This window comes from Arctopsyche grandis, chromosome 9, assembly GCF_051622035.1.
Source record: "Arctopsyche grandis isolate Sample6627 chromosome 9, ASM5162203v2, whole genome shotgun sequence".
Classification (NCBI taxonomy): domain Eukaryota; kingdom Metazoa; phylum Arthropoda; class Insecta; order Trichoptera; family Hydropsychidae; genus Arctopsyche; species Arctopsyche grandis.
Genome location: NC_135363.1, coordinates 13,913,484 through 13,940,704, shown reverse-complemented (window position 1 = coordinate 13,940,704; position 27,221 = coordinate 13,913,484). Strand labels below are relative to the sequence as shown.

The 27,221-nt window shown below is 32.1% G+C and overlaps 4 protein-coding genes across 6 annotated transcripts; 2 read left to right on the top strand and 2 right to left on the bottom strand.

The window, feature by feature from the left end:
- Window positions 1-277: 277 nt before the first annotated feature.
- On the top strand, window positions 278-4,004 carry LOC143917212 (ATP-dependent DNA helicase Q1-like). Of its 3 annotated transcripts, none has more exons than XM_077438693.1 (2): window positions 278-704; window positions 1,397-4,004. In XM_077438693.1, exon 2 carries the CDS (start codon window positions 1,441-1,443, stop codon window positions 3,403-3,405), a length of 1,965 nt encoding a protein of 654 aa, XP_077294819.1. In that variant the 5' UTR covers window positions 278-704; window positions 1,397-1,440; the 3' UTR covers window positions 3,406-4,004. The 3 variants fall into 3 exon arrangements, with proteins under 3 accessions (XP_077294819.1, XP_077294820.1, XP_077294821.1); XM_077438694.1 differs by having other exon boundaries at window positions 278-1,312; XM_077438695.1 differs by having other exon boundaries at window positions 608-704; window positions 1,377-4,004.
- On the bottom strand, window positions 3,589-10,712 carry wmd (serine-threonine kinase receptor-associated protein wmd). The gene is made up of 8 exons (XM_077438704.1): window positions 10,372-10,712; window positions 6,356-6,490; window positions 6,121-6,276; window positions 5,911-6,035; window positions 5,753-5,834; window positions 5,506-5,673; window positions 5,168-5,422; window positions 3,589-5,085 (listed from the first exon to the last, which is right to left on the bottom strand). Coding segments are annotated over exons 1-8 (1,116 nt in total). The 5' UTR covers window positions 10,565-10,712; the 3' UTR covers window positions 3,589-5,083.
- A 1,339-nt stretch (window positions 10,713-12,051) lies between these two features.
- mRpL12 (mitochondrial ribosomal protein L12) lies at window positions 12,052-13,507 on the top strand. The gene is made up of 3 exons (XM_077438707.1): window positions 12,052-12,302; window positions 12,598-12,892; window positions 12,973-13,507. Exons 1-3 carry the CDS (start codon window positions 12,241-12,243, stop codon window positions 13,174-13,176), a joined length of 561 nt encoding a protein of 186 aa, XP_077294833.1. The 5' UTR covers window positions 12,052-12,240; the 3' UTR covers window positions 13,177-13,507.
- A 1,600-nt stretch (window positions 13,508-15,107) lies between these two features.
- Axn (protein axin) lies at window positions 15,108-24,285 on the bottom strand. Its single transcript, XM_077438683.1, has 17 exons — window positions 24,118-24,285; window positions 20,916-20,997; window positions 20,301-20,412; window positions 20,101-20,230; window positions 19,698-19,846; window positions 19,481-19,595; window positions 19,260-19,394; window positions 19,001-19,167; window positions 18,148-18,291; window positions 17,887-17,998; window positions 17,607-17,750; window positions 17,403-17,520; window positions 17,017-17,287; window positions 16,685-16,843; window positions 16,404-16,601; window positions 16,138-16,311; window positions 15,108-15,830 (listed from the first exon to the last, which is right to left on the bottom strand). The coding sequence occupies exons 1-17, from the start codon at window positions 24,268-24,270 to the stop codon at window positions 15,704-15,706; spliced, it is 2,490 nt and encodes an 829-aa protein (XP_077294809.1). The 5' UTR covers window positions 24,271-24,285; the 3' UTR covers window positions 15,108-15,703.
- Window positions 24,286-27,221: the final 2,936 nt, after the last annotated feature.

Below are 27,221 nucleotides of genomic sequence, written 5' to 3'. Positions count from 1 at the left end.
CAGCCTTCACTGTGAATTCTCACCAGCCGCCACTGAGGATTACCCATAAACGTTGATTCATTTGAAGCTGGCTGTCCGAAATCTAAAAAATAAACTAGTTCTACCACTATTATTCACCGCGTCTTTCACAATCTAGAAACTCCTCTTCACATCCACATAAAAATAATTCACAAAATTCTGATTTCTTATCATTAAATTCCAGGTAGAAAATAAATATAGCCTGATTAATTAATAACTATAAAGATTTAGTTACACGGCAATATTTTTGTTAAATAAGGTAGTGCAACGCAATAAAATAATGCTTACAAGTTCTAACCAAAGAGCCTCCATAGTAATGTGAAATTAGCATATATGCAAACGGCTTGTATCTTTTAATGCTGACGTGACAAATTAAATATGTATAATAATCTTTTTATACTAAAAAGAGAATACTTTTGATTAGTCATCACTATGTGACATTAATCTTTTCTATTAAAATAATCATTGGGTGTAAAAATACAATATTGGGTACCAATGGCCTTTGCATCATTTTAAGCTATATAAGAGTTGTGCTACGGTTGGCCTAGTAGAGAAAAGGAGAAAACAGAAAAGAAATGGAAATCGCCTCAGCCTTCACTATGGTCACACCGTAAACAGTCGTTGCCTGCTGTCATTTATGTCATTATGGATTGCAGCGGTGCATAGTGTGGAACTTTGATAAATAAGTTAGTTACTGGGTAGGGTAGAATTCGCATTTTCGAGGAATAGTGAGGGTTTTAGTGAATTACATAGTAATATAATGGTATCAGTAAAAGGCTTAACCCTACTAGTTTTTGATAACCAACCACCACTTTTGTTATTAGAACCTTATCGTTCTAAAGGCTAAACGACACGCTGATAATTTCATTGTCTAAACTGGGTTTATAAAGCTAGATCGATCGGCCAAATGTAAAAGAAAATAAAATTTAAAAAGCAAAGAGTGCGCTATGTACCTATATCCTGTATAGGTATACTACATATTTTGAATCAAATTCTAATAAGCAATCGTTTTGAAGAGTGTTGATTGAAGAATTTTAGTGATTTATAAGAAACTTCGTGCTATTTAAATACATTCTTATAACTTATAGCAATTATGACTATGCATGTTATGAGATGAAAATCTAAGACTCTTAATAACATTGAAACAATTGGGTTTAATTATTGTATATGCTGTAAAATACAAATATATTTGTGCACCCAAAAACTTTTGTTTGTTCGTAATTAAATTACATATTCGTACGAAGAGCATTGTGGAACACATGGTATCATTCACCACCAAGATTCCCCTGACAATGTGAATTCTACTTTCTAATATTTTACTGCCATACATATGATCGTTATTTAAATAAATGTTAAAGTTTCGATTTATTGATTTCAGCACCTACTAAAATTTGGGATTATATTAATTTTGAAATCTAAAAGATGTCTAAAAATTGTGATGCAAAATGTCGTGAAATCGACAAAGAACTAGCTCAAATAGAATCCGACCTTAGAAGGCTCCGATCTCGCCAACAGGAATTACTTGAAATGAAGGAAAAATTTCAAGATGAAAAACACTTGGAAACGTCCAAAGAACTCGGCAGTCAAAACTGGGAACGTTCAGACTTCGAATGGTCTCAACGTTTAACCATTGCTTTGAATAGTATTTTTGGTATAGAATCTTTCCGGCCACAACAATTAAGCGCTATAAACGCCACATTAGCAAAAAATCACGCTATCGTTGTAATGCCCACTGGTGCTGGAAAAAGTCTTTGCTACCAACTCCCCTCTCTTATAACCGATGGGATTACTATTGTAGTATCTCCTCTTATATCCTTAATGGAAGATCAAGTCATGGCACTGACGAAAAAATCCATATGTGCTAAATTAATGTCTAGTACTACATCAAAACAAGAAACTAACACTGCACTCAATGATATTACAGATAAGAATTCGCCTGTCAAGCTACTTTATGTTACGCCAGAACGTTTTGCTAAAAGTAAACGTTTCATGGCAAAACTCCAAAAAGCTTATGCAGAAGGTCGCTTGCAACGAATCGCAATTGATGAAGTTCATTGTTGTTCACAATGGGGTCATGATTTCAGACCAGACTATAAATTTCTAGGAGTACTATCTGCAATGTTTGCTGGAATACCAATTCTCGGATTAACAGCCACTGCTACATCTAGAGTGCTCGTTGACGTTCAAAAAATGTTGGATATAAGAGGATGTCTTCTAATTAAATCATCGTTTAATCGACCGAACTTATTTTACCAAATAATATCAAAACCATCGTCTTCTGAAGAATGTATCGATATTTTCGAAAAGCTCTTACGTTATCGATACAATAATCAATCCGGTATAATTTATGCTATGAGTATTAAAGACTGTGTAGATTTAAGTCAAGGATTGAGGAACCGAGGCCTTAAAGTAGCTTGTTATCATGCAAATTTAGAACCAGAACAGAGATCAACCATCCACACAAAGTGGATGCAGCAACATTATCAAGCTATAATTGCGACAGTCGCTTTTGGATTAGGAATTGATAAACCTAATGTCAGATTCGTGCTGCACCACTCACTCAGTAAAGCAATGGAAAGTTATTATCAAGAGAGTGGAAGAGCTGGCCGAGACGGTGATAGAGCTGAATGTGTCATGATGTTTAGAATGCAAGATGTGTTCCGAATTAGCACCATGGTATTTTCATCAGCTGGTAGCTTAGAGCACTTGTACGGAATGGTAAGATATTGCTTAGAACCATTTTCATGCAGGAGGAAAACTATTGCCGAGCATTTCGATGAAGAATGGGGGTCTGAGGATTGCCACAAAATGTGTGATAGATGTTTATATACTAATGACAAATTTAAGGAAATTCGTATAGAAAATCACTGCAAAGATTTATACAAAATTTTGAAAAATGCTTCCGGATTAGATACTAAGCTTACAGCTCAAAAACTTATTGATTTGTGGTATGGTAAAGGTGCAGTGAACTTGAGAGTTTCGTCTGTCACACCCCCGACTTTTGTGAGAGGACAAGGAGAAAGTATTGTTACGTTTCTTTTAATTGAAGGTTATTTAAGAGAAGATTTTCACTTTACTGCTTATAACACTATTAGTTATATAAAAGTAGGATCGAAATCGACACTATTAGACAAAAACTTTGAAATTAAAATGACAATAAAAAATTTTAATACGCTGGATTTAGAAAAAGCAGCTCCTACTAAATTGCCAGAATCAAATATACCCAGAGATGATTCAAAAAAAAAAAAATTGTGTGAACTAAAAAAAGAAAACGTGTCGTCTCCAAAAAGGAAATCTAAAGACAATCATAAGAATAGTAAAAACAAAAGAAGTAAAACATTAGAAGAAAGCACCACTGATCAAGATGAAATTGTGATTTCTGATTAATGTGATGCATTTATGTGTGTACATACTCTTTGAAAAATACAGAACTTCCGAAATATATGTATTTTTCATTTCATGAGATCTTCTCTTAACCATGTAGCCAAAATATATTTGAATGTATGATTCAAATATTTGGTATCTTATATATCTTATAATATTTTACCAGAACAAACACAAAAGTATTTTCAGTCATTTTGATTTATTTTCAAGCATATTTGATTTGACAGTACATAATACATATGTAGTTCGATTTCAAATCGGCAATCACAGTTATCATTGCAAATCAAAGAATATAATATCTTTCATCATTTATCAAAGTCATCAACTCAAATGAAATATCATACAAATATACATATGGATATGCGAAATACAATGAAACAAAAATTATTTTGTAAATGTTATTAAAATAAGTTTTCGACATCAGCGAAAGTTTTCAATTAAAAAATTCATAATAATCGAATTATATAATAAATCACAAATACATAGGTACATAATGCAAAAAGTAAAATGAAAATTTTGGATATTTTCTCAAAATCTATATTAAAATTTAAACACAAAAGCACTTGGATGTTTTCCCTTTCAGTGTCACTTACACTATATACTTAAACCAATTAACGTCGTTTAAAATAACTTGGCGTTAATGAAAAATAAAAACATTTCTCATTCGTTCCATCGTTTTCAAATTGAAGGCAACAGCAACACTGAAAAGACCTAAAACAGAGATCAGCACACCTTCTTTGAGTTTAAAGGATGCAAATTGTTAAAATATAATTCCCCGTCTCTCCTATATGTATGTAAATACTTAAAAATTACTTGATAAAAAAAACTTACAAAATCAAATAGAATGTAATAAAAGTGACAGACCTAATTTAAAGTTAATTTTTTAAAGATACACCACTGTGTTTATAACAAATAAACATACTTAAATTTTGCATGCATCCATGCAATTAATAAAAACATCAAACAACAAAAAAATAAATATATTGGTGAAGTTCATAACACACCATCTTTAGGTGAAATGTCATTAATGTCAAGCTACTGGTAAGCGACATTAAGGCACATTTTCCATCGAAATGTCAACCCCCGAATCGTGACCGAAAATTAGTTTAAAATACTGAGTTTTATTACATATACCTTAAAACATTTTCAGACTTTTCAGTAATATGATAAAATACTAAAGCCAACGAGGTTGAAATGTTACATGATTTTATAAATCCCCTTAGAATTATTATTACATTATTACTATATGAGAGGTGTGTATAATAATTTACTAACAATAAGATTAGCAACAATGCACTGAAATGGTTTTAAACTATGATAACAATATAGTTAAAGCTTTAAGTTACTTTGTTAAGATATCTGAGAATATTACGAACTCAAACTAACGCAATGAATTTCAATAATTTCTTAACAATAACATTAAAACTCAGGAACATTATTAACTGAATAATATTCAATAAAAATAAATAAGGTTTTTTTTTTCATAAATATGTTACATTATTTAGAATCAATATAACTACTTTTTCAATTTTTATTTCCATATTGCAGATAAAATTCTAGCTAATATGTTTTTTATTGCAGGTATTTTTCTTTTTTTTTTTCACTTTTTTTTTTTTAACACAAGTACTCCTGGTCCCTTCACTTTTACTACAAATACAATTTTTTTATATTCAATTCAACACTCTGAAACAAAAAAAATATTAATGTCTTCAATAAAAAAATTTTAAAAATCAAATTCAAAGTTATGATATAAGAATTAACTTACAACTGTCCACAAATTCGTCATAGTTTCCATTTCCATTTACGTGAACTACATCGGAAGTGTTGTTAGGTGTGGCCGGCAATTCCATATTAGGTGCTTGTTGAGGACCATTCTCAGAACATCTCCATAAACCATAAGATCGCCCAACAAACGTTTGCCACATCCTGACAGTACCGTCTTCCGATCCTGACGCATATAACTCGCCATCAGGTGAAAATCGAATGCAATGAACAGGCCCAAAGTGACCCTTATTGAATTCTGTAGAAAAATCATAAAGAGAAATATGTAAGATAAAATATATAATAGTACATATTATAATATGTATATTATTTGTTACATACCGATTTCTTCTCCGGTAGCAAAATCGAATTTGTAAACATTCAAATCTTCTCCTCCGCATACAAATACCTTCTTATCTGGGTGTAGGGAAGCTGAATAACAATTGGTAGGAACTGTAACTTCAGCGATTTTTTCCAAGGAATTTGAATTTAAGAAACATACTTTACTTCCTGAAAAATTAGATGAAATATTTTTGAAAAACAAAACAAAAAATAGTTTTATAATAATATATAACAATTGTAATATTACCATGGGCAATTGTAACTATAGTTCCATCACGCGATACTTCTAAACTATTTGGCACAGAAGGAAATTCTATCTTTTGCACTTCCTACAAAATATAAAACAATTTGAAATAGTTTATTTAAAGGAAAAATTATTTCAACAAATATAAAATGTATGCTCACCATTCCAGAATTTCTATCCCATACTCTAACAGTGTTATCGTCTCCTGCAGATACTAAAGCAGAATCATTTCTGAAAAATGATACATGTCGAATTCCACTTGTGTGTCCAGAAAACGTCTGTAAGACTGTTAAAAATATACAAAATTTTATCATTTTGATGACTATTAAAACCAAAAAGAATAATAAGAAGCTTGTTATAAAAAGGCTTACCATTTTCAGGCCTGTTCAAGTCGAACACTCTTAATAATTTTTCATTACTTGCAGTGACTAAATATTTGTCAGCTTCACTAAAATTTACACTCTTTACAATATGTTCATGCTCAAAAGTATGAATAATATCTCCAGATACAGCATCCCACAGTTTCGCTAAAAATAGTAAATACATTCTAAAATTGACAGCTAATCGTCTCAAAATGATATAGACTGTGTTGAAAATAGGAAAAACCTGTGAAATCTGCTGCCCCAGTTGCTGCTCGAGCCGCTGGCTTATCTAATGCTACACCCCATACAGCACCTTTGTGGCCTTCGAATGTTCCAATCCAATCTCCGGTTTCACCCTGTCGTAACATCGGGTTTCCATCTAAGAACAATGTTGAATATGGATTAAATAAAATTTCACAAGCAGATATCCAATAGGAAGCCAAATTTTTAAATGATAAATCCAAACTAGAACACGTGCCACAATTGGGTATATGAGAAACCTTTCAATTTTGATGCCAGTATCCAATTACTGGTATATATTTGTCAAATAATAAAGTCGTGCTTTATTTTAAACTTCTTGGATGATTTGAACTTTTTTCTAAAAGATCTTTAGAACTATTTCGGTGAAAAAAAATCAATGTAATACTCAAAATTCATCAAAGTGTTTGTATAGAACGAAATTGGAATAAATATGTATGTAGATTCACTATTATTCAACTTAATAAAACAATTTAGTTTTCGAAAATAAAGAACTATTGAAGTCCAAAAGTATTAAAAGACCTGTGATTCTCAGTATTTTAAAATGAATTATCGCGTTGATAAATATATGCTTATATTAAATATATACTTATTTACGCATATACTTATATCATATCATACATATCAATATGGTTGAACAAAAGATGTTTTGATGCAATTACGTATACATATAAGGTAAGAATAACAAATAAGTAGATAATAGATAGCATAAAAATTCATAAAGGGCAGAATTAGAGGTCACAGTTTGTCAGCAGTTTATAGAAATGTTTAACATAATAAAAATGAACGTTTTTTTAATTCACGAAGGTTAAGAATGAAGCAAAAAGTTGAGCAATTATTGAATTGAATAAAAAAAGAGTAGAAATAATTTAAATGAATAGGAATCAACGTGATAAATTAATATACGATAAAAAATACAAATCGAATCTGAAACCTAACTCTGGATTAATAAATGATTGTATATTATACATAGAATATCAATATTTCTAATTGTATGAATGTAGAACATTCGAACTTAAAAAAATTATCATATATATAATATCGCTATTCTGTCCTTGTGTCTGTCTGTCTGAGATAACGCTCGCCGTACTATAATAGTCGTTTCGATTCGACATACATAAATACGTCACAGCTAAACCACTGCCAAAACGTATACATATAGGAATACAACAATAAAAGAAAAAACGTCTATATATATATACTATTTGCTACCAATGTTTCCTCTTGGCAGAGAATTTACTGCCATCTATTGAAAATTTATTTTTCTATTGGTTTTTTATGTTGTTTACCATTTTATTTTCATATTAAACAATTAAATATAAATATTAAATTAAATATATTTAAAAGGTATTTGCAAAAAATTCGACCGCGTGCGGATCGAACACAGGACCGACACATTACTTTTATTTATTTTTTTATTTGATAACTTAAAATGTCAACAGCCATGCAATGATATTTCATCGGGTACAACACTAGTATCAAATATCAAGGAATAATAATAACCTACTGACTGATCTACCTCTTAATCTCAGATACAAGTGAATTTTCTACATTTTGATATTCTAAATTCGAATGTTCCGCATTTGTACGGTTCGAAATATTAATAAAATATTTTATATTACATATGAACACCTACTGACCTATTGATAGGGGGAAAGAGAATCATGTGTATCAACATAATGCTTTGAAAGGTACATATAATACAAATTTGTATAGTGCTTTCGGGCAATTGCGAAGGTGAACTGGTCACGCTTTGATAAATCAACGTGTCGGAGAGTATAAATCAAGGTGCTTCCTATTTGTCGAGAAATGGAAGGTCAACTAACTGTCCACGAGCATGTACCGAGGAAACTGTCTCGTTTATTAAAACTTGCATGCAGGAAGTTACGGCGCCACATATGGGTCACAAGGTAAACGTCACAATCAACACTTGCACATGTGATAAATGTATCTTTTTAGATTGCACATTCAACGGTGAGAATGCAAATTTTAATATTGAAGTAGTTAAATAGTTCACGATCTATAATAATATGTTTATTTTGAATTTCTGAATGCGTTTATGAATCTGACTCGATGAGACGAAACACTCGGTGCAGTTTAGAAATCGATTTTGACGATAGCTTTCTCAAAGCGATAATCTAAACGAACATTGATTAGTGTATATGTTACAGTCCAACTGTACATTTCGTTCGTTCATGAACACACTAGTTTGTTCATACACGAACCAATCTTGCAAGTGTACACAAAAGAACAAATTGACAAAATAAACGTATTACAGGCCAACAGTATTTTTAAATATTGTTAAACGCAAAACATTATCGAATTAAATAAAAGTGGACTTATACCACTTAAAAATATAACGGCTCATAATTAATAGATTTTGATTTTTTTGCCAATGGTGAAAGAATAATTATAAGGGGGCATATCAATTCCGATAAGTATACAATGTCTTGATTAATTAAATTAATTTGAACGCAAAAGTTGCATTTAGATAAGAATTGTTTGTATTCAATATAAAAGATAATTACTGAAATTTTGTCGATATTTCTTTCTGAAAACATTTAAAATTTGGCATTATCGCAATTAAGTATTATTATTTGTTAATTAATTAATTAATTGTTAATTTCGTGTTCTTCAGCTTCTCGAAATACAACGATTTACGTAATAAAAATGCTGCAATGTTTGTAATTAATTGTCCAGGAAGGCGCATTGGGTTCTACCTGTTAGGCCTTCCTCGTATATATCTATGTAAAATAAAAATAAAATTACTTGCAAGAATGGTATTTTACAACGCGAATTTATTTTCTGAGTTCTCATTCATATTCAAGTTTGAAAATTTCTTCCTTAATTTGAATTTAAATTTGAGTCGTTGTCATTTTGGCTGAAGACGTTCGAATTCTCCAACTTTGATTTTGCGTTTAAATCCATTTATTTTGTTTTACTCAATAATGTATCTGAATAGACAGACACAGACTTTCTAACTTTGCCTTTTTCTCATGTTTGGGTCAAATCAAATGGGTGACCATGAAAAAGTCGAAAATATTCGTTTATCATGCATACATATGAAAAACGGTTAGTATAAATATCAATATAAATATATTGGTATAAATATCAATGGCGTGCGATAAAACTCTCTCTTTCCCCTGCGTACGTCCTCACTTAATTTGCGCGAGCAGTATACAACGTGCGCACATTAAACAAGGCTGTATGACAAAAAAAAAGAGATAATTTCACCGCATGCCACTCATATATATATATATTATATATACATAGTACCGTTTACCATGCACCCTTTTTATTTGATCTTTCGACTTAAGATCTTTCGATTTTCGATCTTTGCCTTCCGATATTTGCTTTTTCGACCTTTTCACTTTCGGTCCCGTGAGGTAGACCCAAATCAAATATAGGCATGATATTTAACCAATTGTTACGACTAAAAATTTAATTAAAAGCTAACGATTTATGAACTCACTATATACGTATATACATATATAATATGTGGCACCCAGAATTACTCTAGAAACATTCGGAAACAAACACTATGGGAAATATTAAATTTTTAAAACCAGAGTAAAAGTTTTTTTTTAACGAATCCACAGCCCTGATTTGAATTGAATACATATGAAAGTATTTCAACATAATCTGAATAGTATATAATTTTAATGAGTTCAATGCTATACATTTGGCACTTTCACATTTCTTATAAAAGTACAGTATTGAGTGATGGGGTTATGCTATTTATGAACGACGATTTGAAAATAAATATTAGGTGAAATTGGAAATGAAGAACGTGGCATGGAATTTGAGAGGCTGAGGCTGCGATCTGCGATGTGTCTGGCGAAATCGTGGCGAAAGCTTTCAACGGTTGATCTCCTTGAGCGAGCGTTATTTAGGCGATGGCGATGGCGAGGCCGCGACCCCGACCCCAACCCCAACCGCGACCAGCTCGCCATTGCATTATTCAGTACACAATTGAATGGATGAATGGATGAAAGGACGTACCTTTGCAGGCCGAGATGAGGAAGTAGCCGCAAGCAGTGCTGCCGCTGAAGTGGAGGTGCACGACTGGCCGGGTGTGGCCACTGCAGTTCAGCGAAATCTGACGCAGAGACATCACACTTGGCCTGTCGCAGTCACAACCACAACTACAATCACAATCACACGTCACGCACACACTCGTCTCGCACGCCTTCATTCAATCACACCTCTAACGAAACCCTGCCGCTAACAACCGAATGCCGACTGATGTAAAAACTTCACCCCACGTATTTATAACCACGAGTCACCTCCCCTCTCCCTCCTCCCTTCCTCTCCAACCTTCGGCGACCTCTTGTGAGTATATCGTAAAAGTACAAAACTGGGCCATGAGCGGTCAAAGCATACTTTCAAACAAAATCAATCCAGCGATGCTTTGAATCTACGACCATTATTATGGTAAAGTTACAAATATAAACGACAATAAATCATCTAAAGCATGCAAATTTGCATGTGAAATAGAAAATACACACAAGTACTTATTTTAAAAAGCCGTGCTTTTAATCTTTTAGGCCTTAATCAGTTGTGTATGTGGTATATTTTTTCGGTAATTGGATTATTACGCACATTGCGATCGCCTAAAAGACAATTTTTGGCATGAAAATTGCGAATACAGAATATTTGGCACACGAGTTTTTGTTAGTATTGTTGCGTAGGGGTGGGTGGAGGATCCAAGTAAAAGGCCAACAGTCGTTTCACAGCATTTATTGATGATTAAGGAGATACACGCAGTGTCACTGCTCCGTCCAGAATGAATTATATCGCCTACGTACCGCCTTATAAAGGGTAGATCTCTCAGGACGCCTAATCTGTTTACCTGTTGTATAGTCACGTATTCGGATATGTATTTCCCCGATATTGGGTCTCCCCGTACCGATTCTGAGAAATAACTAATATCGGTCATTGTTTAGCCTAAATGCACTTAGAGTCCAGATATAATCTTTGGAAGTAAGTGCATGCATTTAGTTAATCCGATAACAGATATCCGTTGGTCTAAGTGCAATTCGCTCAATCCGCGGCGTACGTAACAGTATGATGGACTTTTCGGCTGCCACATGTTCCGTTATAGAGATTTTAATCACTTTTGGGTGAGCTCTTTGTGGGCAATAATCACCGAACCATTTTTTCAGGGATCACGGAACATCTGGTACCCAAAAACTCCACGCGAAATATTGTACTAACGAAAACTCGAGTGCCAAATATTCCGTATTCGCGATTTTTGTAACAACGATTGTTGTGTGCGCCATCCCAATTTGCGCAATAATCCGTTTACCGTTTAAACAATAGCATAAAGACTATTTCCATAAACCAGTAGGACATAGCAATTAAACAATTTATACTTATTTGTAGGTATACATTTTAAAGACGATGATTTTTAGGAAAGACTTTTAACGAATTTTAATTTTTCTTTGAATATACATTTTCTTCGACAAATCTAAGGAGCAGTCCTGTCCTACTGGACCACTTTCCTATGTGTACACCTGGCCTTAATTAAACCATCATTACTGAAACTTCATCAACTTAGATTTTAAAATTAAAAAAGTTTGTAAAAAGAAGAACCCCTTGTATATTCTATTCCTTCAATGACGTTTCTGTTAATTACTTTCTGACAGAAATGTATTATTTTACCGCCAATTTATGTGACTGTATTATTTTAATCAAAATGTCGATGTCAAAAATTCACCGATTCTTTTCCATGAAAAAAATAATAAATAATATAAAACTTATGGACGCAATAGGAGAGGTTACGGCGAGTTTCAGTGTGGTTTTGAGTGTGGGTTCTTAGCTGGTTGGAGTTCATTTTCCGGTGCTACGCCCCCCACTTATTTACCCAAAATGCTTGTACCAAGAATGTTGCTTCGGCGCCACCTCACACATTATCGTCACTTTTCGAAATGGTTCGTTTTATTACTTTTTTATTCAGATGCAACATAACCTAAATTTCACCGCTATACAAATGCTTCTATATGTGAACTCAAAATTGTTTAATCGATATGTTGACTTTAAAAATTAACATTGTATTAAATATTCTTCTTAAGTTTTGTATAAATAATATTTTATTAAATACAGTATTTGTGGTATATGTGACATAACCAAAACTACAAATACATGTTCAAACTTAATATTTTGAAAAAACTTAAAAATGGTTTTACTGTGTTTCGACTTGAATTTGATCGTTGTAATGGTTTTTAGCTCCATTGCTCAGCAATTGTCTACAACTGGACCAGCTATTCCTCCAGAACCTTTGACAATTCCTACATCAGAGAGCTTAGATAAAATTTTCTCACCGAAATTAGAAAAAATAGCTACAGATATTTCGACATTAAATCTGTTGGAAGTAAGCGAACTTAGCCAGCTGTTAAAAAAGCGACTTAACCTTCCTGACCAGCCGATGATGCCCGCTAACTTTTCGATGCAAGCATTCGCACCGGCTGCAAACCAAGAAGAGGTCGCCGCGACTGCTACCAAAGTTAAAACCGAATTCACAGTAAGCATAATAAATTTATAAATTATCATTTTTCTTAAATGTCATCTGCTCTATTAATTTGTACATCTCTTTATTTTAAGGTTAAAATGACATCATTTGATGAGAAGCAAAAAGTCGCCTTGATAAAAGAAGTTAAAAATCTTTTGGAGGGATATAATCTTGTACAAGCTAAGAAATTCGTCGAAGCACTGCCGACAATAATAAAAAAAGACACAACTAAAGAGGAAGCTGAAAAATTAAAGGAAGCTTTCACCAAAGTGGGTGCTGTAATAGAAATAATATAAATATGAATTAGCATGTATCCATAACCATTATGCATTTTTAAGTTTATCATAGAATTTCACAATGTAAAGTGTAATATTAGTGTTTTTAAAATAAAATTCTCGAAAAGTTAATTGTTTTTATAACATTGGGGTTTTCCATTCAATTAGGGAGATGCAAGGACGGTGGAACAAAATAAAAAATAATAATACACTTGTTCATAAAAAAATTTATTAAACTAACAGTGCAAGTCAAGCAATTGTATTAAATTTTTACATTTAATTTTTCAGATACAATCACTAATTACTTCAATATACAAATGTAATTTAATCGATTAACTCGTTATAAAGGCACAAATATAACGCACCTGATTTTATTTCCTATATCTTATGGCCAGGTTACAAGAGATCACAAATGAATCTCATTAATTCATAAAAAAATATATTAACGAATTAAATATATACAATGTGTAATTAACTTTATTTCATATAAATATAAATACGTACGGTGGACACGCACAAGTGCCAGCAAAACAAATATTCATTCATTGGACGTTAGGCATGCAAACCTGACCATTAATTTTATAAACATGTACAAATAAATACATACACACAACAGGGATGAGAAACTGAACGAATACATCTCATTATATTTCAATTAGGCGATATACATATATTAAAAAAAATGTTTTTATAAGTGGATTATTAAATAATGAAAATTTGCCTTTTCTTTCCGTAAAAGTTATAAAATTTTCTTTCAATTTACATATAAGAGATTCGTATATTTTCGCATTTCGGGGTAATTGTGATATGCAATAAATGCGTTAATACTACTTTAAAATTTTTCTTGTGGATATTCCAATAATATTAATATACTAATAGTAATTATGTTTCATTCTAAATAATCCGACAAATATGTATGAAAGAATTTCGAAATAGATGTGAGAATATGCATCACTGCATACATATAATGTTCATCCCTGTTTGGCATTCACAACAAAATGCACTCGACGCATTTAGACAACATACTTCATTTGGTCATCTATTTTAAATTACAAACACATCTTTTACTAGGCATGTGCATTTTTTAAAATGAATATTTCTTTTCAATTATATATACTATATAAATTATTTCATTGTTCAATTGTGTTACAATTTAAAAATACAACAAGTACGTAAATATATCGTCCATTCAATATTTGCATTGATTCTTTCTTTTCGATTTAAAACTAAATCTGGTTTAATGCAATAAAATATATTTCATAGTAATAATAAACAATTTGAAAACGATGAGTCTGTCCCAATTCAACATATGGCACAAAAGTTTTGTTACGATTGAATAAAAACTTTTTCACAGACTAGCATGATTGACACGCTTTACGATGAATATGGTGAAACTTGGAACATATTTTTAATTAAAAGGTAATTCATTGACAAACATAAAAATAAGTATGCACCTTTTTCGCATATAATTCAAAATTTGAGTGATGCAAATAAAATGATAAATATTTTGTACTATGAATGCTTGCGAAATATAAAAATTATCAATTCTTTAACGAATTTATAAAATCAGATAAAATATATATTTTACGAAAATTTGCACAACCAATTCGAAAACTATTCATCCCAATATGAATTTCGATTTAAAATTAATATTAATTTTAGGGTCACCTTCATAGAAAATTAAATTAAATCTGGCCGATGGAGCCAATTCTTAATAAAAAATTAAATATTTATTTGAAAAGTCGTAAAATATCATGAAGTTTAAAACTGCAGACGTTTTAAAGATATAGCACAATGCTTTCACATCCACTTTTCAATCATATGCGATGGGAACTTGCTGCCAATGGTATTGCATCTTTAAATTTTGATGGAATTCAAAGATTTATGCAATCTCAAGTCTAATATACAAATTTCAGTTATTAAAATTATAAATTTACAAATAATATTAAAATATGTACAAAATTAAAATAAATTATATTATAAAAGGTTTTGTAATTGTAGTGTACAAAAACATAAAACAAAGAAATAAATAATTCACAATCATTTAACTTCAAAGAAGTTAATATCAGGGGTTATTTAAACATTAACGTCTAATTGAGAAAATTAGTCAACATTAACTTAGGTATCAAATTTAATAATACCTTAATTCATTGATTATCGCACAATACACATGCGAATGCATTTTGGTGCTCATCAGATAATTTTAAAATATTTTATAAAACAAATTAAAAATATAAATGGCCTAAAATTATGACATGATACAATTAAATAACAACTGCGGTGAGAACTAAATATTCAATAGTTTATTTGCATTGTAAATAACCAATCATATGTTGAATTTCTTTTATGCAAAGTACAAATTATGATATATTTAATATATAGCAAAATCGTGGAACTAGTAAATATTCATTTGGGAGTGTGAATGTGTGTTTTACAAATGCATCGTGATTACATACATTAATACCCGTTTAAATGCAACATATTAAATAAAAATAAGTACTCAATATTTTCAGCGTATTTCAATTTCACTAAATTGTTCCTCCTATAGTTACTCAAAATTTTTCACTTTCGCCATAACTTTCCCTTCCCATAGAGGAAGGAAATCTGTGTCATTAAATATTTCTTCTTGTATAGGTGTATTCTCCAGCTCCTCACACTCGGTCTTGAAAAAATATCTGAAATAAAAATATAATTACACATTTGGTAACGTAATATAATAAAATAAATTTTATTGATTGATAAAAAAAAACTACAGGTGAAAATGGTAAGAAAACTACCAGCAATTGAAAAATCAACAATTCGATAAAGTTGACTGTATTGACTGACACGACAAAGAGAAATACATATGATTTTCACCTGTAATTTTGACTAATTCCTAAAAGTGTGCTATAAAAACCAATAAGTGAAATATATTAAAATATAAAAATTTTAGCATAGACAAACATTAAATTTTTATTTATTTTTTATATAGAAAATAATTACCTATAATTTCCCTTTTTGGGTAAAAATTCCTTGAATTGCTTCAACGTAACTGGGGCGGCAGGTATTTTTGTTCGATAGGGGACAGGCTCGTCCAAAAATGTAAACATGACTACAGTAGACAATATATCAGTGTGTTGTGGCACTGGGGCAATTTTTCCGCTCGTTTGTCCAGATCTGTCCAAATGGAATGTAAACAATAAAAACTAAATATTTTCTACTTAAATAATTCAATAAAATAAATAATACTCCATCATTAATAAGTGTACCTTTTTGAGTGTCTTGCATTAGGAGCAGAGGAGCCTCCGGAAGGAAGTTGATGGTGATCTAATAATAAACGTCGACGTGCTTCATCGAGTTGGGTGGGTGTATGCGGTGATGGTAAAGGAGGCATTTGTGGATCTGTAGCTACAGGTTGTCCTGGTCGTTCAGCAGACCCACTACGACTAAATGACTTACGACCGTATCTATAATAAACAATAAAACATGAGTAATTCAACATTTTAAAAACCATTTTGAAGAAAATAACAAATAAATGAGTTAGCCTTACCTGTCAATATTACTATTGGCGCCCTCTTGTATCCACATAAGTATACGAGAATGTGGTTGATGTGAGGAAGGAAGAGCTGAAGAATGAAGCGGAAGATTGTCACTAACAACAGAAACTCCACTGTCTGTGAGGTCAGTTAATGTTTTGCGACTTGACGACCTAAAATTTTACAATTAAAATAAAAACGCATTCACTTAAATGTGCATTTTATTATAGAAATGAAAAAAAAAAATGTACTCAATGTATATAAACGACGAAAAAAGTTAATTTAAATAAAAATATTAAGCACATTATCCAGTCATTTAAGTTTTATTAATTTATAATTTTTTAACCTTCTTCCAATGGACTGTCTCAGGAATGGATCGTTGTAATCAGGAACAGACCGGCTCTTGCTGACGCACATATTGCTGGTTCTTTCACTACTCGAGGCATCACCGAAGTCTCGAACATTTCCAGAATCAGCTGAAAGTGCAGATTGGGCAGATAATGTCGAATGGTGGTCACGGCATCTTCGATTGTGACCATGTGGATGGGGAGGCGAAGTTGGTCTACCAGGAGAGCGTGCCGGTGTGAGATCTGACCAAACTCGAGACACATGCTGATCTGTATTGCAAATGAAAGTAATTTGATTGGTTATAGAAATCTTTTACACAACTGTGTAATATGTAAATATATCATCCTAAGACTATACAATTAAATATTATTATAAAAGTTTTACCTAAAATATCCTGATCATTGTTGTCATCGTCCACTTGAAGTTTTTCTCGCAGTGCAGCAGCCAAGTTACAAGTTAAATTTCTTGGATGTACTGATTGAACAGGACCATCGTCGTTGTTCTGGAAGAGTCAATTTTGAAATGTTAAATAATTGATAAAATTACGAATATATTTATAAAAGTTGTTTTGTACTCAAAAGCACATACTTCCATAAGTTTTCTATCAAGTTTTTCTTGATTTTCTTGGTCCCGCTTTACTTTTTCTAATTTTTCTATTAATAATGTAGCAAATACATCTGGTTTCATAGCCGTACACTGTCCTTTTTGTAATCGAAAAGTTCGAGGTATTACCTGAAAGAATTTATAACTATAAATAAAGAACATTTCTCTTGTTCTTACAAATAGATCACATCAATTGTCAAGTATAACAAACTAAATAAAAGCTTTTAAAAAAGGGTTGAAATAGAAAAAAGAGACTAATACAAACCATGTCATGAGTACGGGTAGTTTTGTTCATAGCTGCACTTTCCATGATTGCTCGATGGCGAATATGCTCTCTTGTTGTTCCATGGCCGGAACGGCACATACTTATTCCGTCACTAAAAAAAATCATTTGATAAAACACATCATAATTATATACAATTTTAGCGTAATAAGTATATGTATATATTTTTCCGAAAGAATTTAAATCTAAAATATTTCCAAGTTCATAAAAACATGAATATGGATTACTTGTGTAAATACTTACACACTGCTACCAGACATGGACAAAGCGTCTGAATCTGTTCTTCCACTGCTCATTGATTGCAATTCGGAGTCTTGTCTTGACGTTGTACAATACGCTGAATATGACAAGTGTGGGTGCGAATAAACGGAATAATTTCTCACACCACTGAATGTCAATAAAAGGGAAATATATCGGGACAAAGCAGCATGCCATTATCGTTTATGTCAATGTTCATATTTCAGATTGTGTTATTGACAGGAATTATTGTTCATCCAAATTGCAAAACATGTGTGCATTTGATTGTGAACCGATTTTGATTTCAGCAGTTGTATCACAAGTCCAAGAAACAGCAGTATTTGTAGCAGCATCGGCAAGCAAAAAACAGCAACGGAACATGGGGGGAAAGCAAAAAAAAGAAAAAGAAAAATAAAAATCAAACTCCGTTAAAATCAGCAATGTACATAATTTAAATAATAAACAGTGAAGTAAATTCACGATAAATTAGATACAAATAAAAATTAATTTCAAAATATAAAACAAAATTATCATGCTTTGTGTCATTTCATAAATACATAACATGGGAAAGAAAAAATAACAAATGAAGCCTTATATGAAAATAAATATGCAAAAGTATGAAAAAAAGGTTATATCTGCTACAGAGTGTAGTTGGTGAAAACCATTTCAATTTTATTAAAAAAAATTATTGAAGACTTATAATGTAACAGAAAATATAACATAATTTTACATACTGCAATCTTTCTATTCATAAAAATTCTAACATGCAATCATTCATTGAAAAAAAAGTTAAGAAAGGTAGTTTAAAACAAATGAAAGCTAATAGATGAATCGCAACATTCAAAGAAATGGTACAAACCCAGTAAAAGTTTCAGGTTGAAGCCGTCTTTTTTGTGTTGCCATGAGTAGATCTTTAGTTAATCTCTGGGGCATTCGAGATGTGTTTGGCATTAACTGATTTTGAATACTAAGTTCTTCGCCTTCGTGCAACGTCGCAAGAGTACTAGGTAATACAGAGCCACATAGCTATGAAATAAATTTATAAAAAAAAAATTAGATAAAAATAGAATTTTCATTTTATTAAAAAAAATCGTAATGATTTGAAAATAGTTTTGTACCTCTTTAGAGCTGGAAGAGCTGGATAGACTTCCACTAGAATGCGTACTAGTGGAATGGGCAGATTGTGCATGTTGAAGATACGTGTCAGAACGCAGGAAACTTACATAGGTGGTTTCTTTGATTAATTTTTCGACCTGAAACAATTTTTATTTAATAAATAAAAAAAACTTTTAAGAGTTTAAAGTTTATAATTTATTTAAAATAATTAAAACAAACTCACCTCGATTTGCATGGAATCAAATATTTCAGCATCAAGTAAGCCTTCATCTCGAAGTCCATTCTTAATCCTGCGCCGCACGTCTTCGTTAATCGTTAGCTCCGATCTTTTAAGTAACCTTTACACAAAAAATATATATTTTATAAAAAAATATTTTTTATCACTGAATGTCATTGAACTACTAGGTGCATTATGTATTTATAGTAAAAATTATATTCACCTGTATATGGCTGCAACAATAGATTTAAGTAGTGTCGGATCTTTGTTTTGTTTGAGCCCCTGGCACGCAAAATAAAAGTTGAGTCGGTCCACATGTGGTGGCCCTGCTTCCTGGACATATTTCCGGAACAAACACACGCCTTCTGCATCCTGAAATGAATATTATTTTGAAGTTTCATACCATAAAAATTTCTTTCTCTCACGAAACGCAAACAATACGTCAATTATGTTAAGTAAGTAAAACTTAATTCATACTTCAAAGTTACGAAAAATAAAAAACAATTCTGAAAAACATGTTAAGAACTCTCTACACATATTGAGATTATTAGATTATTCTATTTTTAAAATGCAAAATAATAATGTTAAAAAAATCTGAAAAGCATATTAAAAAAAAATGTATGCACCTCGAGTAAGTCACGCAAGTTACGTGCCCAGCGTAAATAGGCTGGAGAAGAACGTCCTCCACTTGGTACATCTCCACTCCCGGCGACATTAACATTTTTTCGACCAGATGATCCTCTAGCTCCATGATATCTAACAAATAGAAAGTTTAGTTAGACACAGTATACAGTAAGAAAACTTTCATTAAATATAACTAACGAACCTGTGAAAGTTTGTGGAACCTGCAACCTCTGGATAGAGGGTGAGGGGTCGCCCCCTCTCCTCTCCTGGCACTGGTGGCAAAGATGACCTGTCAGCAAGTTTGTTTTCCCAGCCTAAAATAATAATAAAGATCCATTTAACGAGATAGTTTTTAAATTAATTAACACTAAAATATCAATGTTGAATTTTTACTGTAATTCAATACATACACACATAATAAATTGTCTTGGTATCAAATTAACAAAAGAAATGAAAATAAACATTGGAAAATATTTATATATATATAAACTTTTGAAGGTACAAAATTTTGAATCAACTCTACTGTTATTTTTTTTTTTTTAATGGTTAGTTTACTGAACAGATAATTTTTTGAAACCTAACACCCATCTTCTCTTATCTACCCATACATAAAAGTCAAGTACAAAAAATGCAACTGCTAATAAAACTTCAAGAGCATAAACCAATATAATAATACAAAAAATTAAAGCACAAAAATAAAAAAAAAATCAATTCAGAGAATGAAATTAGCCAAGCAGCACAAAATACCAAATCGAATGATTGGGTACTTCATTTGTAACAATTTTAGGAAATGTTTATGAATATATTAAGATGATACCTTGCGGGTGACCGCCCCCAGGGGTGTGGCTCATGGCGCACAGGCCCTCCTCCCACCCAAAAACAGCATGGCGAGACAGACACTGGAATAAATAAAAATTTCAACATAAATGGATGTCAAAAGAGTGTATTGGAGCTGAAAATATTAAAAAAAAAATACAAAAGAAACGTAAACAAGCACAATTTTACCTAAAATACACACACAAATGTACATACGTATATATATATACAACCAGAAAGCTTTAATTTGGTGTTGACCATTATTGAAATGTTTTTTTATAAATATATGAATAGGTTCAGATGAAGAAAAAAAAAGGTTGCATCAAATGAACCATTCATTCCGCCTGTCGAAGAGCATCATATCATAACTGTTTACACGTGAACGAACCCATAATGCACAATAGGTAGAAAAAAAATAAGGGAATAAATGCACATTGTGCTAATAAAATACAAAACACATACCATATTAGGATATTCTCGATTCAAAAAGAGTTTTTTTGCCCTAGAAATATTTGATTCCGAGCACGTAATGATGCGAGACCACAAACGGAGTAATCGATACAGCCGGAGTGACTGTCGGGATCAATGTCGGAGAAACGAATAGACGCATACAAAATTTGAGATGGAAATATGTGCGACGATATCGGTGATGCTCTACGCTGCTCGAGTGTGTGTGTGCGCGGAGAAGACATTGAAAAAAAAAAACTACACCGGTTAACGTGTACAAAATATTTGTGTAAAAATTATCACACATCTATTTTACATTAATATAAATGAATTTAAAAACATTTCCTTATGCTAAACACTGATAATTCTTAAAATAAGTGTAAAATTGAATCCTTTTGAAGTGTATTTCATATATTATAGATATTAATTGGTAATGTAAAGAAATTTTTTCTACAATTATACAGAAGCCAAAGTCAAGTAAGACATTGAATAAACAAATTCATATAGGTGAAAAATTACATATGTTTCAAATTAAGTTAATCTCTGTTGTAGAAAAAGTGAAACATCTTCAATTTGTTATTATTGTTCTTACGTATGTCAAAAAGTTTTAGAACAAAAAAAAAATTTCAATTTAATACCACAAAATATATATTTACTAACTCACACATCTACATTCAAAACATTTCAAGTATTGCAAAGCCGAACGGGAAAGGGATGGAGAATAGTACTTGAAAAGTGGTGCAGTCACATGTACGAATGAGCGGAGAAGACTTATGAAATATAATAAATATGAAAAGCATATTTAAACATTGTAGATATAAAAAGGTTAACAAGGAACACATTTTGAGATCGAGTTGCATGCTTTTCATGAATTGAATGTATTCATCGGAAGCCAAATTTGAACTCCACCCGTGGCGTGTACCGTTTGCATCTGCGCGTGGCATAAATCGATCGATATTCAACAGACGCTATGACTCATGTCAAATCCACACAATAGAATATTTTGATATGGGATAACCGGAGCAACAACATATATTAGCAAGTATTATTTTTATTCATAAAGATTTATTATTAGAAAATATGATTTTGTTTACTTCGACGTATGTGTACGAGTAATGTGCACGAGTAAATTTTACCGTAGCCACATTACTAACCGGGTATTTTTACAGAAGTGCTATTGCTGTTACAATATTTAAATATAGAGATAATTTAGATGTTCATATGTTCACGTTTCAAAAAATACAACATCACAAACAATGTAAGTAAAAACATTATATTTTATTAATAATATTAAAAATTGGATACAATATTGCATGATAAAATATAAAAAAGGAATGTTTTATATCAACAGGAGAGAACTCCACATATGGAATGTTTCATATATCGTATCGGTGCTCTAATTGTAAGATGGCCCCTATTTATTTTTAATTTGCGTTTTGGAAATAAACATTTACTCATTAGTTTGTTTGAGAAATGATTATATTCGTGTCACTTTTACTAAATTAAAAAAGCGACAAATTAAATGGCCAATATTATAATCAATTTCGGTAAGTATATAAATCAGTTTTCAATCATTAATATATTAACAAAATGGTCAGTATTATATTATTAAATGTCAGTATAAATAACAAATGGACAGTATAAAAATCTGACGTACATTCGCCAAAATAAATAGCAATGTCTGTATAATGAAATTGTCCATAAAGATTGTATCAAGGTCATGGTGATACCGACCAAAAAGTAATACTGGCCATTTGTGTACTGAAGGATGGATACTGGCCGTTTAATATAAATACTGACAATAAGGCGAAGTAAGAAGAGGTATGTAACAAAAATACCTACCAGTAAAATACAAGTTAATTAAAAACTTCGTTTTATAGCTGGACCAATTTGGTAATACATGTGTAGAAGTTTCATATTATTTGTAATTCTGTGAATGGCGTTGAATTCTTAATGAACTAATATGGTAAGTATAAAATAACTTGACTTTAACTTTTATAAAACTTTGTGAATTAACAAAAATATTTTTTGTTTTTAGAAATTTGGAAACAATATACATATATTTACATTCACATATCGACAGTAACATTTAGAAGGCCACTAAATTAGAAACAAGAGTCAATGGAGGAGTTTGACATGACTGCCAAAACTGCAAATACGTCTATAGCAGTTCATAAAGCATGAATAGATTTTATTTTATTTGACGAGTAAAAAACTTCTGTTTTGAATATACAATATAAGACACATGTAAATTCACCTATTCTATAAATAAATATAAAATATGGTGCTCTTCTTGAAAGACAAATAGTAAATAAAAAAAATCTGTTTATAGACAGACATAAAAAAAAAAAACATCTCCCCTAATCGGTCCACCAGTGAGGTGGTCATGTATCGACTATTTGAAACACACACTGCAATCAACGGAGCAGATGTGTGAGTGTGAGGTTGACTTGGTGTGGAATACCTGGGGCGATTGGAACTCTCGAGTCGGTCAGGTGCAAGTATGGGGTTAATAAAAACATTGAAACGATTAAGAATGTTTGAGACGTGAGTGCCAAATGTCGGCGGGGAAGAAGTGCAGGAAGGAGTTGTTGTGAGTTTTGACAGGTCGAGGGTCGCGAGGTGGACGACACACGGAGACGAAGGGCAAAGGGAGAGGAGAGGGGAGGGGACGGTGGCGTGCGTGGTGTGTGTGTGGTGTGCGGGGTTGGTGGGGTTGGTGGGGTGTGTGGGGTGCGTGGGGTGTGATGAAATACCCGGCATTCGCTGGCGGGCGGGTCGCACTTCCATGAGAGGGGGCGAGGCGAAGGGGTGGAGGGGCGGCGGGGCAGGGGGGCGCCCGCAGCGCGCTGCTTCACCGACGCGCGCCCGCTAACTACACTGGCCTTAACAGCCGTCAACTCGACCATGGACGCGACTTGCTCCGTGTCGCACGTGACGCCAAACTTCACCAATCAAAACAGTATTCCGAAGCGATTATTTTCACGCCTTCAAATTGGTCGCACTGCTTTCCATGCAAATGTATTCAAGCCGTGTCTATCTACATACACAGGTGCATGGCCGGCTTCAATTGTTTTCACATGGTGAAGTCCTTTTAGATACTCCTTTACAGGGCTGGCGAGAGGGGACACATTCCCAGAGGCAGAGTGCTACTTGAACGGTCCAATTCTGGAGAAAATCATAACTAAAGGACGGCGCGACGGTGCTATTTTCCAGGAAAGAGAGTTCATTCCCATTGCCATCAATAATTCATATCGCTGTCCATATTGCTCACTCAGATTAGCGAAGTTTGGAAACCGGAATCGGCCCTAGTGGATTGTTATGGTTAGAGATCGGCGGACAAGTTGCTTTTGCCCACAAAAAATGGTTCACAATTGTCAATTACTACTGTCCTACAAAGCAAGAGGGCAAAAAAACCATTTTTTGTGGGCAAAAACAACTTGTTCGCCGATCTCTGGTTATGGCATGGTTTGACGCGTCGTTCGCTTGCACGTACTCCACCGTTTCGGCTATGTTTCTTTCACGGTACATCGGTACTGGTGAATTGTTACGTATGGGCGTTCCGTCGAAAAAACCGTTTTTTTTTTAATTTATTCATCTCTTAGCATTTGTGGAATTTTCACTAATAAAATTTTAATTTTTGTCTATCAAACATCATTCTGACTTTCTTTTTGTTAATAACACATTTACACAGAACTTCTCGAGTTCAAATATGAACATAGAAACACCAAAAAGGTTGACTATAAAAATTGACAATGGTGAGCCCATCTTTGCACCCCAACGCCGATCTCTGATCATAACTAGAGGTAGGATAGTCACAGTGCTATCCATTGTTCGGCAAACCTTTAACAATGCATTTACAACCTCTGAACAATACACGGCCCCCTCAGGCTCCGGTGACTAATCATAACGATAATATACTAATAAATCAGGGCTGTGGAGTCAGATCATAATTTACTGACTCTGACTTTATTTTATAATTCGACTCCGACTCTAAATTGAACGATTTTAGTAAGATTGGCTTTTCTTGCCAACGTATAAAGTTGTTGGTAATAAAATAATAGCGATTTTCAAATTACAAAAAAATAAAGGAATTAAAAAAATCACTAAAAATTTACATGTAAACCCAATTTATTGAATTATTGGTAATTTTTAATATTTTTATTTTACATACATTATTTTGCATTCCAGGAAGGCCTAATAGGTAAACCTTAATGCGTCTTCCTTGCCAATTACAAACATCGATATACAATTTTTAGAATAAGTTTAACAGAGCAACATAGAGACATCTATGGATCATTTTTTAATAAACTTACATTTCTGGAGCATCATTTTTAGTATAAATCGTCAAATTTCGAGATACTGAATCACGTTAATGTCTCTTCGAAGATGAAAAAGGAAAGGACATTAGCTCGGGATTAGTGATCTTTTCACTTCATGGATTTCGAATATTTTTTTATCAAGTGCAGTAATGTGTGCACCAGGTTACTAGTAACAGTTACACGCAGTCAAAATAGTAGAACGAGTCTTAAAAAAAGCGTATCTGGAGTTTAAATGTAAACTTATTCATTTATTTTACTATCCCCAAAAAAATTGAACCGTTTCTATATACCTAATAACAATGAGCATATATGAATTTGTGATAAATTATACTTGATGAGAAACTTATCGAGCAGTATACATATGTATATAAAAAAAATCAGCCCGATCCAGTTACCGGTTGGGGAGATAATTGAATTCAAAAACATAAAAAAATGGGACACCTATAAGGAAAGGCACCATTTCCAGTCAACTTAAAAATTTGAAAAAAATGTAAGTCGTGTCGATAAAAATTTCAGTTCGATAGGACTAACGGTGTTCAAAAAACCCCCAAATTACACAGACACACATTTTTTCTAAATCATGAAAACGTGATCAGTGATCAATTCTGAGTTCGAATCAGTCAGTCTCGAGTTCGAATTTTCGCATGATAAAGTAAAAAAATCACGTCTATAGGAATACTTAAATATCATCATAACACGGCTAATAAAATGGTTCTTATAAATAGTTTGTATACATATATTGGAAGAATTTTTGTCGGAAGCCCATTGTTACGGAAATCCGATGACATCAGTGATTACAACAATATTGTGATAGTTAGAGTCAGATATTTTTACGCGAAGAGATTTTTAGATGAATTGTCAAATTTCCTTTTTTATTTTTTGTGTTAGCTTTGAATTGTTGATTAAAACAACAACAATACTATAATTGCAGCCTATTTAGTACAATTTTTATTCCGTAGATACTCATATCATTAATTTAAGATATATTTTATTTATATGTATATTGAAAGTAAAAAAGAACCCATGACATTCATAAGTTATGAAGAGCAGTTTCTGTTGGAAGATAGGGTGGGGGTGTAGGGAGTTTCACAACTGTCTTCGCCAGATTTTCTTCGTAGGCAATAAAAAAAGTAAAAACCACTCAACAGGCTTTAATATGTGATGAATTCATCTGAAAGAGTGCTTTCAGTTGTAAAATAATATAAAACGTTATTTGTCACGATCGTCGTCGTGGTGGTTCTATTCTCACGTATATGCAGCTGACGTTTTCATTGGAAAGTAAATGATATTTTTAATGAAACTCGAAACAAAACAAAATACCAAATATTTACATATATAAAAACATCAATACGAAACAAATGAATAACCTCGTTTGAAAAACAAAAGCGAAAATTTAATTCTTAATATATGTATGTGTGTATATTTAAATAGCTACAATAGTACTTAAAACATTTCATAACATTATAAAACTATGGTATTTAATAAATACAATAAATATATGATATCATTTCATACATTTAATAACAACTTTATAGACA

What these genes read in the sequence shown, in the direction of transcription:
- mRpL12 (XM_077438707.1), top strand. Translation starts at nt 12,241, where the DNA reads ATGCTTGTACCAAGAATGTTGCTTCGGCGCCACCTCACACATTATCGT. An exon ending in TATCGTCACTTTTCGAAATG is followed by an intron (nt 12,303 to 12,597) that starts GTTCGTTTTATT and finishes AATGGTTTTTAG; the next exon opens with CTCCATTGCTCAGCAATTGT. An exon ending in AAGTTAAAACCGAATTCACA is followed by an intron (nt 12,893 to 12,972) that starts GTAAGCATAATA and finishes CTTTATTTTAAG; the next exon opens with GTTAAAATGACATCATTTGA.
- LOC143917212 (XM_077438693.1), top strand. Translation starts at nt 1,441, where the DNA reads ATGTCTAAAAATTGTGATGCAAAATGTCGTGAAATCGACAAAGAACTA.
- wmd (XM_077438704.1), bottom strand. Translation starts at nt 10,564, where the DNA reads ATGAAGGCGTGCGAGACGAGTGTGTGCGTGACGTGTGATTGTGATTGT. An exon ending in TGGGGCAGCAGATTTCACAG is followed by an intron (nt 6,277 to 6,355) that starts GTTTTTCCTATT and finishes TACTATTTTTAG; the next exon opens with CGAAACTGTGGGATGCTGTA. An exon ending in GGGATAGAAATTCTGGAATG is followed by an intron (nt 5,835 to 5,910) that starts GTGAGCATACAT and finishes TATATTTTGTAG; the next exon opens with GAAGTGCAAAAGATAGAATT.
- Axn (XM_077438683.1), bottom strand. Translation starts at nt 24,270, where the DNA reads ATGGTCGAGTTGACGGCTGTTAAGGCCAGTGTAGTTAGCGGGCGCGCG. An exon ending in GCTCTTCCAGCTCTAAAGAG is followed by an intron (nt 19,168 to 19,259) that starts GTACAAAACTAT and finishes TTTATTTCATAG; the next exon opens with CTATGTGGCTCTGTATTACC. An exon ending in CCCAAAAAGGGAAATTATAG is followed by an intron (nt 15,831 to 16,137) that starts GTAATTATTTTC and finishes TTTTTATTTCAG; the next exon opens with ATATTTTTTCAAGACCGAGT.